The sequence below is a fragment of the Lampetra fluviatilis genome, chromosome 52, assembly GCF_964198595.1.
Source record: "Lampetra fluviatilis chromosome 52, kcLamFluv1.1, whole genome shotgun sequence".
In the NCBI taxonomy this organism is placed as follows: Eukaryota; Metazoa; Chordata; class Hyperoartia; order Petromyzontiformes; family Petromyzontidae; genus Lampetra; species Lampetra fluviatilis.
In genome coordinates, this window is record NC_136326.1 from 865,113 (window position 1) to 883,483 (window position 18,371).

Here is an 18,371-nt window from a genome sequence, read left to right on the forward strand (position 1 = left end):
CCGCGTGGGTTTTAAATATTTTCTGTTTATTTTGTTACAAAGAAAACAACAAGAGCACAACACGGGAACGGCGGCGGAGGGGAGGGGGGCGGCACAGTCAGCAGCACTGCAACTCATACAGCAGCGCAGCCACCGACAAGCCCCGCCGTGCCTGCGCGTGGTCGCATCATCATCATCTTGACATTAAATACATGGTTGTGACGTTCATGTAAAAAGCTGCATAACCTCATAAAACACACAAGACACGGGATTTGTTTTTTTTAAACATCTAAATAACGTTATAGAAAACAAGAATTGCCCGCCGCGACTTGTAAGTACGTACAACAAAATATCCCGTGACCCCCATTCTAAAAAAAATCCCTCTCAGTCAAACAAACACTGCACTTACCCCCCCCGCCTCCCCAAGACTCCGCCGTACTTCAATACTCTTGCTGTCCCGATCCACGGCTAATACAGACACGCGACATTACAACCCCCCCCACACCACACCAATGTAGCCCGGATCGGCGTGTTTCTATGTACACTTTGTCCCCTTTAAAATACACCCGTGGGAACAACACGCAAGCTACGCACACTTAAAGAGGTCTCTGTACAGTACTCGGGATGGCAGTTACGTCTGGGGGTCATCACTTTTTTTACACGGCTAAAACTACGACCACTTTCACCCTTACCGAGGATTGCAATGGCAAATGAAAAAATATAATATCAGTAATAGTACAAAATAAACAACAAAGATGTATGTAATCGTGAAACCCGCACAGAGGCTGTGGCCAGCCACCACACGGCTAATTTATGAAGGGAGACGCGACCCGAACACGACGATATACAGTAAACCCTGCAAACCAGCAACATCCTTTTCAGAGTATACTGCAAAATGAGACCCAGTTCAATCTCGTACGTAAAAGTGCTGCTGGGCATTGGTCCAGAAAGCCCACAAACTGATGGGACTAAAATAATTTACTTGAATGTGGCGACGCGAACCGGGACCATTTTATCCACTGACACCGTAAAGCCTTGAATGGTTTTCGCGTCGATCGCGAAATCTCATTGTAGCGAGCAGTTCTTTCGTAGGAAAGATATTGTGCGACTTTTAAATGAACATTTCCCGCTCTGAAATGGCTCAGAAACGATGAAACTATGGGCAGATAAAAAACATCACGGCGAGGTGCACGCTGACACCGATAAGCAAGTGCAGCGTGTGGATTCTTGCATCCAGAGTGCGTGATCGCAGAGCCACGCGGTGGCCGTGTGACATTTGTGTCGCCCTCCACCGAACTTGGTGGACGGTCATCAACAATACGCGATATATTGTTTTCTTTTTAAACTAAAATATTTTTCATTTTAACCAGGTAAGGCCCCTGGCTATCACAAATGATAGCTCAACGAAGTGGTTTATTATCGCGTGGAAAATTTACAGCAGCCAAATATTCGAGACACATGTTTCTAAATGTGGAGGGGAAAACCAGAGGACCTGGAGAAAAATCCATGCGACCACGGGGAGAGAAACATGCAAACTCCAAATATACAGCAGCAGGCGTCAGAGTCGGGATCAAACCCACGACCTCCTGTAGACCAGGCGAGGCAGATAACATCTCGCCAGCGCCACAGCTGCAGTGTCGGGTTGTCGTGAAGACCCCAACGGTGGAGGTTGGCTGCACAGAGACCTTTCCCTGTCTGGAACCTGTTCAACAAGGCACCACTGGCGGTGTGGCAGGATGGAGCCAGGTTTTACAGACTAAGATCCCCGGATAAGGAAACAGTTTGGTGCTTATTTTCCCCTCCATTCCTCACGCCAGCTGTTCTCTGCCAAGCAGTGATCCTCCCAGCAAACCGAATAAAGGCAAAGCATTGACTAGGGAAAGCGACGATAGTCGAGACCAGTGACAGAAAGGTGACCCAAAGGAGAGACCGCGTCGAAGAGAATGACCACCGCAGAGATGGAGCGATGAGATCAGGGTCATGTGCCACAGACTGAGGTGGAGAGGACTAGCAGCACTGGACGACGAGGTACCGGCCACGGCGTGGGGGAGGCCGTCATCCACCAGGGGAGAGAGATTATGGCTCGTGATAAAATGCTCCAAAACACACGAGTCCGTGGGTGTATTCCTAAAAATGTTTTTGTTTTTAGTTCACAAAGCTTAAGGGGGGCTCCATCGTGTCTGTGATGCTCAGTGCCATTGCACCGACTCTCCCAATTCCCGTGACTTTCACAATCAGAGGGGATTTATTTCCTTTTGTGGTATCGATTTAAATCACTTGCAACGACCAGTAAAAAAATAAATCGATCATATGTTTTGCCGCACGTAACCGATGAGTCAGCCGCCAGTGCCTTGCGGTGGCTGCCGTTGACTGATCAAGCTGAATCAATCACGCTGAATCGATCAAGCTGAATCGATCACGCTGAATCAATCACGCTGAACCGCGCGCCGTACCGTCGGAGCGTTTGCGTGAATCGGGTTTCGCACCGTAACTAAAATTATTTTACTGGATTCCGTCATCGATTCTGTGACTTTCGTATTGGAAAATCGATTCCAAATACAGTAACAGCAACAAAAAACTGACAAAAAAAAATACGATTAACATTGTATTTTTTGAATAGTTTCTAGTTTGTCTCGTTAGCGGAGATTTGTACACCCGTGTGGTCAGTTCCGCGAGGACACGGGTTTAGAGAAATGAACGGCTGCATCATTCGGGTTGCGTCTTCCCTTTAAATCGCCTTCGAGCGTCGCGGGGGAGGGGGGGACAAATGTGCAAGACACGAACTTTAAAGTCAACTTAGGCCTGAGGTTTTTCACCACTTTGTACAACAACAACACGACAGCAGCGATATTTCCCATTCTTTCCACGCCAAAATTAACCATATTTTTTCTCTGGGCCCTTCACCAAGAGGAACCCCCAAGCCGGTCTGGGTACGATTGTGGAGTTGTTTTTATTTGGGGTGGGGCGGGGACAAGTAGCCGTGGGGGAGAGCCATGTAGAGTAGCCAAGGGGGGCCCATGAAGGGTTTTTTGTTATATGGAGGGGGCACTGCATATGATTTGCTCACTCCTGTCTTAACGTTTTTGGGGGGGGCGAGGAGTCTCCTCTTTGCCCTCTGTGTTGCCAATGCCATGGTAGTGGTAGTACCATGGGTTGGTTTTGTCTTAGCTGTCTGGCACGCACACGTCACAAATTGTACAAAACACTGATAGCATTAGACCTATTCCCAATCCCTATCCTCACCCATCCCTTTTCTTCCCCAAAGATGTCTATTTTATGCTATGAATCATGGGCATCATCTCCCACAAAGTAAATTTTGATTGACTGTTGCATCAATTTTCAGAGCGGTATTTTTGTTCACTGTGGTGTGCAACGTCCATGGTCTGGCCCACACCGACGAGCACTGGGCCTTCTTGTTCGCCAGGGAGCTCGTGGCGAGAATTTAACTACCTCACCTGGTATACAGGTGGTCGTGGGTTCAATCCTGAACCTGACGCCTGCTGCTGTATATTTGGAGTTTGTATGTTCTCCCAGTAGTCGTGTGGATTTTTATCCGGGTTCTCCGTTATTTTCCCCTCCACATTTAGAAACACGCGTTTAGAACACACGATAAGCCACTTAGTTGAGCTATCATTTGTGATAGCCAGGTCGCTTCTGAAAGATAGGTATATAGCTCAGTCGGCCTTATCTGGGAAAAAAAATAGTTTAGTTCCACGAACTATTACATTTTTTCGGAATAGTTCGTGGAAACCTTGCAGCCAATGTGGCTCGGAGAGAAGGTGAACCGTCGCATCTCGGGGTTCGTTACACACTGAAGATGTTCCTGCTTGTTCGTATACTGGAGTTGGACATACCATGAATAGTCACTGCCATTGCAAGGGGCCTACATGATGTGGTGTGCTGGGTACAGAAACATTTCCCAGGGCACCACCCTGGCCAGACCCGACAGAACTTAAGCCCGGGTTGCATCCAAATTAAACAATAATTGGAACACAAAGGCAGTGTCCTGTAGTGGTGGTGATGCACCAACGCTGGGCTTAACCAGACCCATTCTACTGGTAAGCCACATCGGCCGGTGATGCCACAGCCATCACGTGACAGATAATTAATCCACCTGTAACAAGTCACCTGGCTTCTGATCAAACAACCCAGAATGCACTCGATCCCCTTAGATGTTAAGCAGAGTTAAACCTGGAGCATACATGGAAAGGTGACCAGCTTGCATAACTGGTGTCATAGCCTGGTGGGACGCTATGGGCAGTGGCAAAAGCCATCGTTGTACCGTACCTTTACGCTGCCACATCTATGTTCCCCGCCTTCACCAACCTGCACTGACCAGCGTGGTGAAGTATGGTCAAATAATCCCCTTTTGGCGGTTGACACAATGAGCTGTACGTGTACATGCATCGCGTTAGACTGAAAAACCAGAGGTGGAGTTTGTAGCTTCAACGCAGAGACACAATCCGGCGCTCAGCACAGCGCATGAGCCGTTATAAAAAGGCATGTCAAGATGAACAAGTTGGATTAAAGTCGATTCTTAAACTCGTGATACATGCATCCCGCAATGTGTGCCAGAATTTGATCATTTACAATGTATACAAACGTTGACTTTAGGCGAACAAATGGTTCCACCCGACAAGACTGTGCAGATGGGATGGAACGAGACAAATGATTCTTGAATATCGAATCGTGATCCTGGAAATCGTGACAATTTATCAAGTTGTGGGTTTGGATGGGAAGGGTCTGTGTGAATGGTGGAGAATCATTAAATGCCTAATTATAAATACACTGTAGGTGGGATGTTTAACATCAACTAGTCTCCTGCTGTGGCATTGCAGTTACTAGCTGTGGCCAACTGGTTATCCTAACTCTACTAACCAAGAGTGGTAGATCAGTGGAAGTAGGTGCTACACACCACCAGCACTCTGGAAAGAGGATGTGGACAGTGACAGCCTCCCCTAACCTTACGTTTACAGCTGGCTGGCCGGCTGGGGGAGTTAGGTCACAACTCGTACTGTCTGCCGCCGGCAGGTCTCGGAACCGTTTCCAATCTACGTTTCGTTTTTCATTCAGAACGGCGGTGTATTCACCGTGTACCGCCACGGTTTAGTTCCAACACCGGTGCAGTCAGCGCAGCTTGTTGGGAGGCGTAGGAGTGGTGACAACTCTGCAAGGTAACCCCCCCTGTAAAGCTCGGGGGCGGGTTGTAGTGACTACCCCACACCCCAACGTCAGGGATAAGGACAGTTTAGGGGATTGGAGCAACACCCTGCAGGGATCTCCTCCCACGGCATTCCGCAGTAGCATCTATGTCCCAGACATTTCATCCAAAGGCAGCCGCAGGACAAACTGCCCCATGCCCCACTGCCAGAGGGGGCTGAGCGCCGTTGCATCTTGACCCTAGCAGAAGGGCGACGCGGTGGGGTCAAACGCCTTGAACATATCCTTGAGTGACGTCTGGTCTTGTTCGTCCGTTGTTCCCTTGTCATTATCCTTCTCGCCATTACCGTCGCCTTCACCGGCGTTGTCTTTGGCGTGGCTGTCGGCCCCGTCTGGCGCCGGAACGGGCGCCCCCAGGGCCTGCTTGCTCGGCTGCCTGGGGTCAATGCCGTACTGCGGCCTGATCATGGGCAGCATTGGCAGGTTGTGCATGGCCCCCGGCTGCGCCAGCTGCTGCGTGGGCACCACCGAGGGCCGCAAGCGCGTCTGGCTGTAGCTGTTGTAGCGATCCTGCGCGTCGCTCGACCCCTCCGAGCCGATGGTCTCCAGCACCGAGCGGCGGACGAACGCCGCGTCGCCCTGCGCCTCGCCCGGCGGCTGCTTGGTCTTGGGTATCACAAAGCGCCGCGGCTTCGATTCCCCGTCCGGCGCCACCGCCGCCGAACCCGCCTCCGCCTGGCCCTTCTCCGACTCGGTCTCGGCCGCGCCGCCGCAAACCGCAGTGGTCACCGCGGGTTGCGGCGTGCGGGGGTCGTACAGGTTGATGGAGCTCACGATGCTGCTCTGCCCTACGGCCGACGTGAGCCGCGGGTCGTACGGCGCCAGCGGCGTCGTGGGCGACTCCGCCTGCGCCGCCGCCGCCCGGTCCGGCGAGCCGGATGCCCGCAGCTCCTTCGCCAGCGTCTCCACCACGGCCAGCTTCAGCAGCCGGGGGTCGGCCGCGGAAGCGGCGACGGCGCCGGCCGAGGCCGCCGAGGGCCCGACCGAGCCCTTGACGACACGAGGGTCCGCGGGCCGCTCCGCCGCGCCGCCCGCTCGGCCCAGCCGCGGGTCGGCGGGCTTCGCCTGCCGCACGACGAGACGGGGGTCCTGCGGCGGAGACGGCGCCGCCTGCGCACGCACGCGGGGGTCCGCGCCGGCCGCCGGCGCCGGCGCGGCCGCTTTCGCCGGCGTCGGCAAACGGGCGTCGAGCGGGGGCAGCGGAAGCGGTGGCAGCGCCGGATCCGACTTGGGCACGGGCAGGGGGATGAGGTCCTCCGGCTCCCACAGGACGAGGCGCGCGAAGTTGGGCTTGGAGAGCGACAGCTCGGTGCGGATGTGGCTGAACTGCTTGAGCTGCGAGCGGGGGTCGCGCTGCTGGGCGCCGGGCGCCGGATCCAGCGGGATGGCCGCCGCCTTCTCCCGCAGCTCCCGCTCGCCGTCCTCGTCGTCGACGGCCACCGCCAACGCCGCCGCCGCCGCCGCGGGCGCCTTGCGCGCGCCGCCATTGTACGCGTCCTTGGGCGTGCGGCCGGCCTGCCGCGGGTCGGCCGCCCCGTGCGCCAGCCGGGGGTCGCGGCTGGACGCCGCCTGGCCGTCACCCGCTTGCTTGAGGCGAGGGTCGGCCGGCTTGAGACGTGGGTCCTGGGCTTGCGCGGAGCCGGACTGCTTGTGCAGCCGTGGGTCCGCGGCCGAGGAGGGAGCCGGCGGGCCGCCGGGCCTTTGCTTGGCGTGGGTCTTGAGAGTCTTGAGGATGGAGCTCACGCCACCGCCCCCTTCCTCCTCGTCGCTCGAGTACCAGCTGACACCTTCTGCCACACGACACGACGCCACCAGTCAGCACGAGCCGGTGTACGCGCGAGCACGATTGGATTACACACGGGCAGGCTTACATCGGGACTAGCTTACACGCTGGCAGGCTTGGAGACATGCACACGGGCAGATACCCTGGCGTGTACGTACGCACGTGCCCAGGCATGCTTGTCTACGGACAAGTTTACACACTGGAATGGTGACATGCAAACATCCTTACACATGGGTAACATAACACAACAACAACTGTCATTCGCCACTAAGTGGCGGTGACATCACCACGGCGCTTGTGCCAGGCTATGTGCACGTTTCAGCACACATAGACAGACACACATACAGGCATGGTTACACACATTCTTATATTCACGACACACACACACAACACAACGACCCACTTATACGAACTCTTACCCAACAACACCCTGAGACACAGAGACACTTATCCCGAGCCTAAGCAGTGAGTATAGCTCACATCTTGCATTGCAAATGTGACAGAAACACTAAAAGATGATTGTGTCAAAATCTTTTCAGTGCTCAAACCCAATTTCTACTTTACCGCTTACTTTAAGAAGTTTATAATCTCATTTACTCTTCTGTAACGACCATGCAACATTTGTGTTGTGCTATGTCTTCCTGCACCGCTTCAGGGTGGAGCAGGGGTGCTGTGGTTACCACACCGGTGAGTGGTATCGGAACAGGTCCTGGGCTCTCCTCAGGACCTGTTCCGATGGACCAGCACGGACCAGCACGGTGAATCGTGGCCAAGAGACTCAATATCAACACTGCGCGGGGAGGCCTTCATCCAGCAGTGGATTGACAAAGGGCTGTACACATGCGTACGGGCGAGCGTGCGATCGTTTGCCCTCACCCTCCTCCTTGATGTGCTTCTCCTCGGCCTCGGCCGCCCTCCTCGCCATCTCCTCGCGCTCCTCCTGCTTCTGCTGGATCCTCATGAAGAGCGCTCGCTGCGCCGCCGGCAGGAAGTCCGGAACCGCGCTGGGGACCCCCTGCATGGGCCCGTCGGGGCCCATCTCGCCCAGGGAGCACATCTCCGCCTCGACGCCGCCGGCGCCCGCGGCGCCCGCCATGGGGCCCACGGGCCCCATCGGTCCCATGGGGACGCCGGAAGGTACCGGGGGTCCCAGCGGGGGCATCGGGCCACCCCCGACGCCCTTACCGAACATCTGGGCGAGCTCGCCTTCGCTCACCCCGGCTTCTGGCATCGTCTCTGTGGGGCAGACGCGGAGGCAATGGCCGTGAGCGGGTGGCGACAATCATTCCTGCTAAACGGTCACGTGGTGGCAACGTTGAGCGATGCAGGTCACTCTTGCAAACGAGAATATCCTTGGTCTCTTGAGTTCTCAGCGGGTTAATGCAAAATAAATTTGGAACTTGAAAATCTGCTGTGCTGGGTAAATGCCACTGTTGAAGAACCGGAAAACCTTTTCCTTCCCGAGGGCCGAATAGGACTTTCAAATAACTTAGGCGGACCACGCATTAGCACACACCTCAGTCACTTATGTCACCATAAGAGGCCCTTGCAGTGACGGATATCAAGTGTTGTTGCCAGGTTGATTATAATCTCCCCCTCGTACCCAATTAATGTGCCGAAAACGATTGCCGAGATGGATAAATCTCGCTTCTGGTCAATTTTAAAGCGGTGGTTCCCACGTGGCCACGGGGCTTGCAGGCTTCACATGCCTGGACTATAGGATCCCCCCCAGGAGCATAGCCATTCGGAGTGTGTGTGAGAATCAATGATTTTCTTTTGTAATGGGTTCACTTGAATCCCCTGAATTACTAGAAATGTTATGGAGTCAAATTCTTGAGGTGAATTGCGGCTGCGTGCATATGTGCGCAGGCACGAACACAGGCATGCGTGCACACGAACGCGCAAGAACAAACAGACGCTCGGGCCCGCACGGGCAGACAACCCCAACACACGAGGATGCGCAGTTGCACTCGCGAACACGCACATTGTCCAAGCACGAAGCACGCGCGTGAACAGAGCGACGAACGTGCCCAATATACACGAACCTGCGCTTTCCTCCGGCGGCTTGCTCTGCATCCTATGCTGCCCGAAGAATGACTCCAGGAAGCTCGCCACACACGCCGCCTGGTTTGATTGCTGCATGTGCATCTGCTGCTGCTGCTGCATCTGTTGCTGCATCTGTTGCTGCAACTGCTGCTGGTGGTCCGGGCTGCCCATGGCGTTGACACCCATTTGCCCGAGTGGGTTCAGTGGTCCCATCGGTCCCATGGGCCCCATGCCCATTGGGTGGTTCATGGGTCCCATCTGGTTTAGCATGCCTCCCATAGGCCCCATGGGACCCATGGGGTTCTGTGCAGGGTTCAGGCCAGGCGTTCCCATCCTCTCGGGAGGCATGGCCATCATCTCCCCGCCACCCGGGGTACCCATGTTCTCCGTGCCTCCAGGCGGAACCAAGCCCTGCATGTCCACACCAGGTCCCATGTTCTGGCCCATGTTCTGGCCCATGTTCTGGCCCATGTTCTGGCCCATGTTCTGACCCATGTTCTGGCCCATGTTCTGGCCCATGTTCTGACCCATGTTCTGGCCCATGTTCTGGCCCATGTTCTGGCCCATGTTCTGGCCCATGTTCTGGCCCATGTTCTGGCCCATGCCTTGCCCCATGTTTTGGGGCATTCCCTGACCCATATTCTGGTTAATGTTCTGACCCATTCCCTGAGCCATATTCTGGCCCATTGCCTGTCCCATGTTCTGACCTCCAGCTTGTCCCATATTCTGACCCATATTCTGGCCCATGGGCTGGCCCATATTCTGACCCATATTCTGGCCCATGCCTTGCATCATTTCTGGCCCAACAGGAGGAGGAGGCTGCATCATGTCCGGTGTGCCCGGCCCTGACATGGCCATCATGTCTGGACTAAGGCCGCCCGGCCCCATTCCAGGCCCAAATCCAGGCCTAATTGGTGGTCCTGGCCCTGGGAACGGAGGCCGTGGCTGGTTTGGTCCAGGGAAGTTAGGCCTGCGGACAGAGAACACCAAAAGAGTGAGATTGTGAAATACATCAACAAACTCTCCCAGCATGTGGCAGAATAATGAACCACATCCAGTTTGATCGTTGTCTAGGTTTTTGGAAGATAAATGTGAAAATCTGGTATGGAGTCATTTTAAGTTAATTTTATTTTATATAGACTTTGCCAAATAACAAATACACTTGTTGAAGCAGCAAACTTCTGTGACGTTTAAACTTTTCTAGTCTCATGAGCAGGGCTTTGAGGCCTGTTAAACAAAATGCTGTCACAGGTTGCCCAAGAGCCCTTCATGATCAGTGGGGCACGTTCAGCACATGTGAATTGTGGTTCATGACGCACAATCCAATTCCTTTTAACAAGTGTTATGGATGTGGGGACGGTGGGGGGGAGACCGGAGCAACCAGGGAAATCCCAGCATGCACTACATCAGTTGACGTTCAGTCAACCCAACAGCCCAGAGACCGGTTGGTTGGCAGTCTACTCGCTTAAGACCTGCTAAACAGCTGCAGATATCCGTTCCGAGGACACAAGTGGAAACCGCAGCAGATTGTGTGTACCTCCGGCAGCCCAGTGAAGGCCGACTGGGATCAGAATAATGAATTAAAGAGTTGAACGAGAGAAAGTTACATCGTATGCATTTGGAAAACTGAACCTGATCATCAAAAATAGTATACCAAAGTGCCTGAGGAAAAATTTTTTTAAATCAGCCTATGCTCAAATCGCCTGGAATGGGCAAGATCTATTCAGAACTCAGAAGCTAAACAGAGTTGGGCCTGGATAGTGCTTGGATGGGCGACCATCATGGTGTTAATGGCTAGTGCGGGCCTACCCGTCCAGCGGAGCAACATCCTTTGTTGGTACTGTACTTCTACGCTCCCGCATCTATTCCTGCCAAATTCGCCAACCCGCACTAACCAGTTCGGGTGAAGTATGGTCAAATAAGCCCGAAGACCCTCATCTCGCTAGAGGCCTGACAAAATAGGCTGTACATGAGCATGCACGAAGCAGACCGATGACGCAGGCAACCGACCGACACTGAGAACGAGAAGAAACACAGAAACCCACGCTCACCGGACACCCATCTTGTGCGCCAGCTGTGCCGTCGGCTGCACCACAATCTCAAACAGCGAGGGGATCTTCTTGTTCCCTTGTTGCTGCTGCTGCTGCTGCTGCACTTGCTGCTGCCCCGCTTGTCCCGGTGGCCCCGGCAGCCCGGGCGGCCCCGGCGGCCCCGGCTGGCCCGTCGGCGGCGGAAGCGGTCCCAGAATGCCCGAGCGCGGGTTTCCGCCGGACGACGACGACGAAGGCCCCGGGCTCAAACAGTCCTGATGCGACGGCGAAAGCGGCTGCTGCTGGTGCGTCGGCGACATCTGCTGCACCGGCAGGCCGGAGGAGCCCTGCTGCTGTCCGCCCGCGCCACCCGCGTTGAAGTTGGGCGTGGGCAGCAGGCCGACTCCCGGCGGCGGCTTCGGCAGCGGGGTGATGCCGAGCTTCTTTAGCTCCTCGAGCTCCTTCTCGTCGTCGGCAGCGCTGGCCTCCACCTCGTTGCTTAGCACCTGCCAAGCGCAACGGCCATCGTTGCTCTGCATTACACGCTGGGCAAAGTGGGACGGACAAAACGCTGTACATGTGCTGTGCGATTAGCCACGCACACCACTTTGGCCGCTCGCGATGCGATCAGCAGAGAAGCCGGGGAGTTGAGCCAGACCCAGAAACCAGAACCGATGACTGGAAATAACCCTTAAATTTGTTACAGGTTGGGAGTTTGCAGATGAATGTCGAACCGAGTTACCGGTTCGAACCGGTTCAGAGAAGTTTTACATCGAAATCGATGCTGTCAGCAGCTGTCACTGCATGCTGCACGCTGTCGCGAGCATCTCAACAATAAAAATGCTCTTCTCCCCGCGGATTCCTGACTCCACGTGTGAATACCGAGGTGTGAAACACACACAGAACACACCAAACCGGACACGCAATCGATTTGACTCCCTGGATAAAACACGGACATCAATTATATAATAAAATTGAATCTGTTGATATGGCTAGATCACCTGAAATGCGCCTTGTGTCTTGACAGAGCTTGGAGGCTAAGCTAGCGTGAGCCTGGATGGTGGTTGGATGGGTGACTACCATACACAACACCGGTGCTTGTCGGCTGCTGAGGGACTTTTGTCAGCAGACAGCACTGCAAAATGAATCATTGTACCGTACTATGCTCCGACATCTGCGCTCTTCACCAACATGCACCGACCAGGGTGAGTGGGTAAGGCCAAATAATTCCCACAACCGACGCGGCACGGGGAGGCCTTCATCCAGAAGTGAACTGACAAAAGGCGCTTGACACACATGCATATCCCAATCATTTTACACCTTTGACCGTTAACTCAGAATCATCTTACCACCATTATCATGTGCAAAGGATGGCCAGCTGTGCCCACAATGGGCTCATTCTGTTTCAAATAAAGTCTTAATGAAAATTAAAATAAAAACACTTGCTGTGTCTTTACGGTGCTGTGCTTGAACTGAGACTGAACTGGTCCGCCTGTTGCACGCGGCTTGCGAGCGGCGGTCTGACCACCTCTGGCTTGTGTGTTCGTGACGGGGCCTCACCTTATCAAGTATCTCCTTGGTCTCCTCGGTGAGGGGGTCGTGCGAAAACTTGCAGTTGTCGCCCTGGAAGCAGGTGACGCCCATGTGGAAGTAGCGGCACGGGTAGTCCTGTGCAGCAGGCACCGTTAAGGAGCTATCGGCAACGTCGTGAGTACGGGGCAGGCCAGCAGAGCTGACTTTCAGCTGGGTCTGTATGGGTCAGCAACCCAGAATATTATTCTGCACCCGGCACATCAATTGCGGTATGTCTCTCACCATGACAGTGGCTATGAGTGGACATGCCTACTCTAGTCTACCGGTTATAGGTTGTCATTGCAGCCTGATGTGGAGCTATGTTAGGAGGCGGTTAGCACAGGGAAGTGCTGAAAAATCCACTCGTGTACCGATCTTCTACACTCCCAAATCTACGCTCTCTACGCCTGCACGCCAACCCACACTGACTGGCAGGCGTGGTAAACTCTGGTTAGATAGCCCTCATGGACCTACATGGCGCGCGTAGGTCCAGATAAACAAAAGGCGATGTACAGACTTCTCCATGATCCAAATAGTGTTCTAAATCACAGGTTATATATTCCCGATTACTCATTATGTCCCCTATGAATGTGTTCACTATCATTCACTGGGGTGGAGTGGTGGCGCAGATGGACAAGGTCCATTTCCTACCTTGTATTAAAGCATTACTTACTGTTTAACTTCTTTTCAGATTTGGCATGGGTTGTGTAATTTTCTGCCGCTTTTGCTGGCGAATTTGCACATCCCCTCCCTGCAGTTTCCTCCAACTACCACCACCGCCGACGGTCTTGGGCTGCGGTCATCCTTGTAAAAGAGCTGCCTAGCTCAATGGGCCTTAACCAGCTGAAATAATAAAGCATGATTCTACCAATGACACTTACAAGGCCCAGCATGCCGTGCGGCACGCGACTGGGCACAGACCCAAGCAAAAGGATATTGTGCATGAAGAGGCAGAAATCTCCCTTGACGCAATGTCCGTTCTGGTAGAACTTGCACACCTCCCGCTTGCGGTTGGGCATGTCGTGGCTGTACTGGCAGTTCTCTCCCTGTGCAGAGGACGGGAGACAAAGACAAGGCCACTGGTGAGACCTTGGGGGAGTGAATATCTCGGCTTTGTAACCTTTGCCCTTGGGCGCGCGCACGCAGAGCGGCCGGGCGCTAAATGGAAAACAAACGGCAGCGTCGTCGTTGGAACATGATTTACAATCGGAAGGTCGCTAGTTCTCAGCCATGATTTGGTGCCTTCACGGAAGCGAGGGTGGGGTTAAAATTAGTAGCTTTGTGGGAAGTCAACGCAGCCTAGGTACGCATCTACAAGGGCTGTGCGCTTTTAACGCTTTCCGAGGTTGAAACCACCTACGGATGAGCTGTTCTTGTCATGGTGGGAGGGGGCGGGGGGGGGGTCTGAGTGCACTTTCGCTCTCGCAAAGATCATCCAATCCGAGTGAAAGGTCAGCGTGAGATTGTGTTGCTATTCGGGACAAATGCGAGTCAAAAACTGGCTAAATTGATCAAAGGGTTTGGCCCAAAAGAAACAATTCAGAGCAAAAAGGAACAAGTGCAAATATGCATACGTGCTTTCCACTCATAGCGACCCATCGGATTCCGCACTGCTAATTAAATTCCCGAAGACAAACACGTGTTGGTGTTAGAAAATCCACACGTGAGCTTGTTTTATTCTTAACTTGTTTTGAATTGCGTCTCTTTCTGAGTGGGATATGAGTTTCTGCGAGTTAATTAGTTCAGATCAGGTCACATTCAACGGACCAGTATTCACGTGGGCGTAATAGATCAGGGTTACGTTTGGGTTTATTTGGGTCCACGTGGGTCAATTGTTCAATTGGGTGTATCAAGTCAGAGGTTCTCGTGAGTTTCAGGTTGTGTGTGAATGTAGCTTCATTAGCTCAGGGTTTCAGTTGGGTTATGTAGGCCATCTTCTATTTATTTCATTAGGGCATGGATCACGTGAATTACTCATCACGTGTGAATGCATTAGGTCCCTTCTTAATCAGGTGAAGGATTTGTGTCTTGAGTTCATTAGGTAATATGTTCAAGTGGGGTTATCAGGTCATGAGTTAATTGGTCAGGGGTTCACATGGATTCCCTAAGCTATGGGATGATTACATGAGGTTCTCCATCAGGTCAGACATTCGTTTTCAACAACACGTGCCTATGGCCAACCGCTCTGGGCTGCTTCATGACCTCCTCGAATCTCAAGAAGCTACCTACAACACATGGGGATACCATGCATATGGGTTGCGAGGTGGCCAGGAGATGGTAGTAGATCAACGGATACTTGAATCCTAACCGAGCAGAGCATCGAGTGTCCGTGTGGAGGACTTTCTCCGTATACTCGAGGAAATTCCCACACTAATAAAATTGGCCAAACATCTCAATGCAGGACACTCGTGATAAAGTGTCTTGAGCATCAGTGAGGCCTTCTTGTGTAAAATAAAAGGCATTATTGTTCATTATGAAGCCAAGAGGCATCATTCAGGGGGCCAAGAATCGAATTCTCCCCCTATTAGATATAAAAGTCATGCATCACGTTTGTGGGTTCATAAGAGTACATTTGGTCACTGTTCATTCAAGGTCATCGGGCAGCGGGTTTCTTTTTAGTCGATGAAGCAAAGGGGTTCTGTTCTTTTACGTTCATTCGATCATGAGTTCATACATTTTGTAATTGTATCAGTCATTCGTTTGGGTTCATTCAGGGTCATTGTTGATTTTTCCACAAAATAATTTTTGTAAGTTCATTAGGTCAATGTTATAAGGTCAGGGGTCTAATTAGGCCAAGGGTTTGCACGAATTTATAAGGCAAAGGGTTCGTGTGGATCGATAATAGTAATTCATGATCTTTTAAAAAGTATTAATGTAGCGGCTTTTAGTGGCTGGAGGGCTCACATAACCAACGTTACATACAGTGCATACAAACATAGAACCGTCGATTCTTAAGCACCAGTCCAATGCATGTATCGAGAAATAAGGAATGGCCATTGATCGATGAATCGATGTACGGGCGGATCCCGACACATAAGGTCGCGAGTTGGTAAGGGCAAGATTTGTTACGAGTTCTTTAAGCCCAAGTAGGAGTTCATACGAGGTCGTAAGATCATGGGGTCATCCTTGGTTTATCGGCTCGCACGTTTATTTGGGTTGACATGTTCGTGGGGCCAGCGTCATCGTCCTTGTGCTTTCATTGGGCCATGCTCCGTTGTGCCCCACTGTAGGATCGTATAAATATTAATTCATATGCGCAGAAAGGTGAGTGGATTCTCAAGGTCACTAGGTCAGGGAACTGTGCGCGTTCATTTGGTCAAGCTTCCTGACGTCAGGGGTATGTGATTCACGTAAGTACATTAGGTGACGATTTACACAATTTCACTTGGCCAGCAGTTTTGCCTGGGTTAATAGGAATGCATTAGGTCGAGCGTATGTGTGGGTGCATCGCAGTTCATTAGGTCATGGTTCATAAGAGTTCATTAGGTAACGATTCATGTCAATTCACTAGGTCATTAAGTCTTGTTTATGCGAGTTCCCGAGGCCGAGAGTTGCACAGTGCGTGTCAGATATGAACTTGTGCATCAGGTTCATGGATTGAAAGTTCATGAGATCATTAGATGGGTGGGGGGTGGCGGGGGCGTGAGAGTTAATGAAATCGAGATTTATAAAAGTTCATCATGATTCACAAGGTTGGCGAGTTCAATAAGTCAAGGACTGCGTGGTTTCATATGCATTCATCAGGCCAGGATTTAAATAGGTCACAGATCGTGCGCTTTCATGCAGGTTCATGTGCTGTGGACCATGGGTTTATATGCTCATTAGGCTATGGGTTCACAGGAGTGCATTCAGTTATGATTTCATTAATCCAGTGGGTTGTGGGTTTAAAGGACATGTGTTAGAATATATCCAAGGATTTGCACTGGGTCACACAAGTTAATTAGGTCAGGAGTTGAGTACAAAGTCACGGGTCAATAAAGTCATTCGTTCCCACCCTCCCCCTGAGCGAGAATTAATTTAAATTCACACGATCACGGTTCATAAAGTCTGGGTTGAAGTGGGTTCATAAGGCCAGGGGTTGGTTGACTCGCACTAGGACTTCATTACCGATGGTTCAAGCGAGTTGATGGTCACGAGTGCTCCCAAGTCATTATTTCTCTGTGTTTATCAGCTCAGATGTTCATTTTGGTTCACTTTTTTGTGCGTTCATTATGACAGGAGGCATCATCATTCTTCTTGTGCATTCATTATGCTCACAGCTTGCATTGTGCACTCGTGTGGACAAGGGGGTTTTGTTTGGGGGGGGGGGGGGTCAGATATTCATTTTTGCATCAGGTTCAGGTCTCAACGTCTTCTGCCGGGGGGGGGGGTGGGGGGGTGGGTAAAAGGCAGGGTGGTGGTGGTGAGCAGTTTTCTCTGCATGAATCGGCTCGGGGGGGGGGGGGGGCTGCTTCATGCATCAGGTCATACGTTCTATGATCTCTCTCGTGTCTCCCGGTCCCACGGCGCACACGACATCAGACTCGTCCCGCCAGTCTGCGGTGGTGGTTGGGGGTCTCGCTGGGACCGGTGCCGTGAATGTATCGGTGCACGGCAGTGGTTGGGAGAGTTATGCTGTGCATCAGGTCATTAAGAATGCTGTTTGAATGACGGGCTGGTGAGTTTTACACAACTTGTTTTGTTGTTGTTTGATCCTGCGAATGCCAAAAAGTGAAAAAGAATGGAAAGTGAGAATGGGGTCGGGCGAACGCTCCAGAGGTAGAGAATGGGGTCAGAGGTAGTGGCAGTGTTAGGGGCTGGTATTGCTGGTTCCGGTGGCACATGCCTTGTGGTGGAATGCTCTGAAGGCAAGAGTTGGTGGGTCATGTAGATTTAGGCTGAGGTGGCCAGGATATGGGTTTGTGAACTCATCTGTGCGGATCTTTTGAGTGTACTTCACTGTTACAGGTGGGTACATGCCGGGTACTCCCGTTTCCACCCACATGCCTTAAAATTGGCTTGTCCAAACATCCCAAGGCAAGGCCCTCCGAAGAATCGTGCTACTCAAGTGAGGTTTTTCTGGACAAATCACATCACTGTTAGTTACAGCTAGGGGTAGGACTGACATCTGTTTGGGCAACGGTGACTGTGCAAAAATGTAGGCAGGTGGTAAATTATCGCTTCATCAATTAAAATCGATTCTTACGCCCACGATTGTACGAATCGAATCATGCACGTAAGAATCAACCATTTTTTGTTTGTGTGAATGAAACGGAATAGTTACCCTCAAGCTACCGGAACAAGGTAGAACAAAAAACAAGACAGAACGAGACATATAATACAAATAGGGATGTATAATAATCAATGCATTTAAGTCGTAATGTCAAATCTTAAAATGCAGTTAAGTGGCGTAGCTATCGAGTGTGCAGCCACAGGGGCTCGGCAGAGGGGGGGGGGGGCCCATGCATCGGGCTGTGAAGGAAGAGGGGAATTTTGGGCCGGACTCATTTCATTCCTTGCACCAGGGCCCCGTGCCAGCCACGTGACGCCGCTGCTGGGAATGGAATGAGTGAATCGCCCCCCCCGCTCCCGAGGGACAGCCTTGTGACTCTTTGTTCACTTTTCATTTTTTTGGCGTCCCCCCCCCCCACTACCCCTCATCACCGTGCATTTCTTATCGCATGACGAGGGGCTGTCGGTGGACTCAGGTCACTGTGCATCAGGTCATTGTGGTGAAGTGGGGAGGGGGGGGGGGCGGAGGG

General features: G+C 52.3%; 1 protein-coding gene across 2 annotated transcripts in view; it reads right to left on the bottom strand.

Moving 5' to 3' along the window:
* Positions 1 to 5: 5 nt before the first annotated feature.
* The window catches only part of ZC3H4 (zinc finger CCCH-type containing 4), a 32,724-nt gene continuing 14,358 nt past the window's right edge, over positions 6 to 18,371 (bottom strand). The window contains exons 7-12 of one of the 2 annotated variants that reach the window (XM_078878850.1): positions 13,567 to 13,676; positions 12,619 to 12,727; positions 11,080 to 11,564; positions 9,028 to 9,998; positions 7,859 to 8,218; positions 6 to 6,989 (exon numbers count right to left, since the gene is read on the bottom strand). In XM_078878850.1, the coding sequence (XP_078734976.1) occupies positions 5,380 to 6,989; positions 7,859 to 8,218; positions 9,028 to 9,998; positions 11,080 to 11,564; positions 12,619 to 12,727; positions 13,567 to 13,676 (3,645 nt within the window). In that variant the 3' untranslated portion in view covers positions 6 to 5,379. Of the gene's footprint in view, positions 6,990 to 7,858; positions 8,219 to 9,027; positions 9,999 to 11,079; positions 11,604 to 12,618; positions 12,728 to 13,566; positions 13,677 to 18,371 lie in introns of both variants that reach the window. The other variant, XM_078878851.1, reaches the window with a different exon arrangement.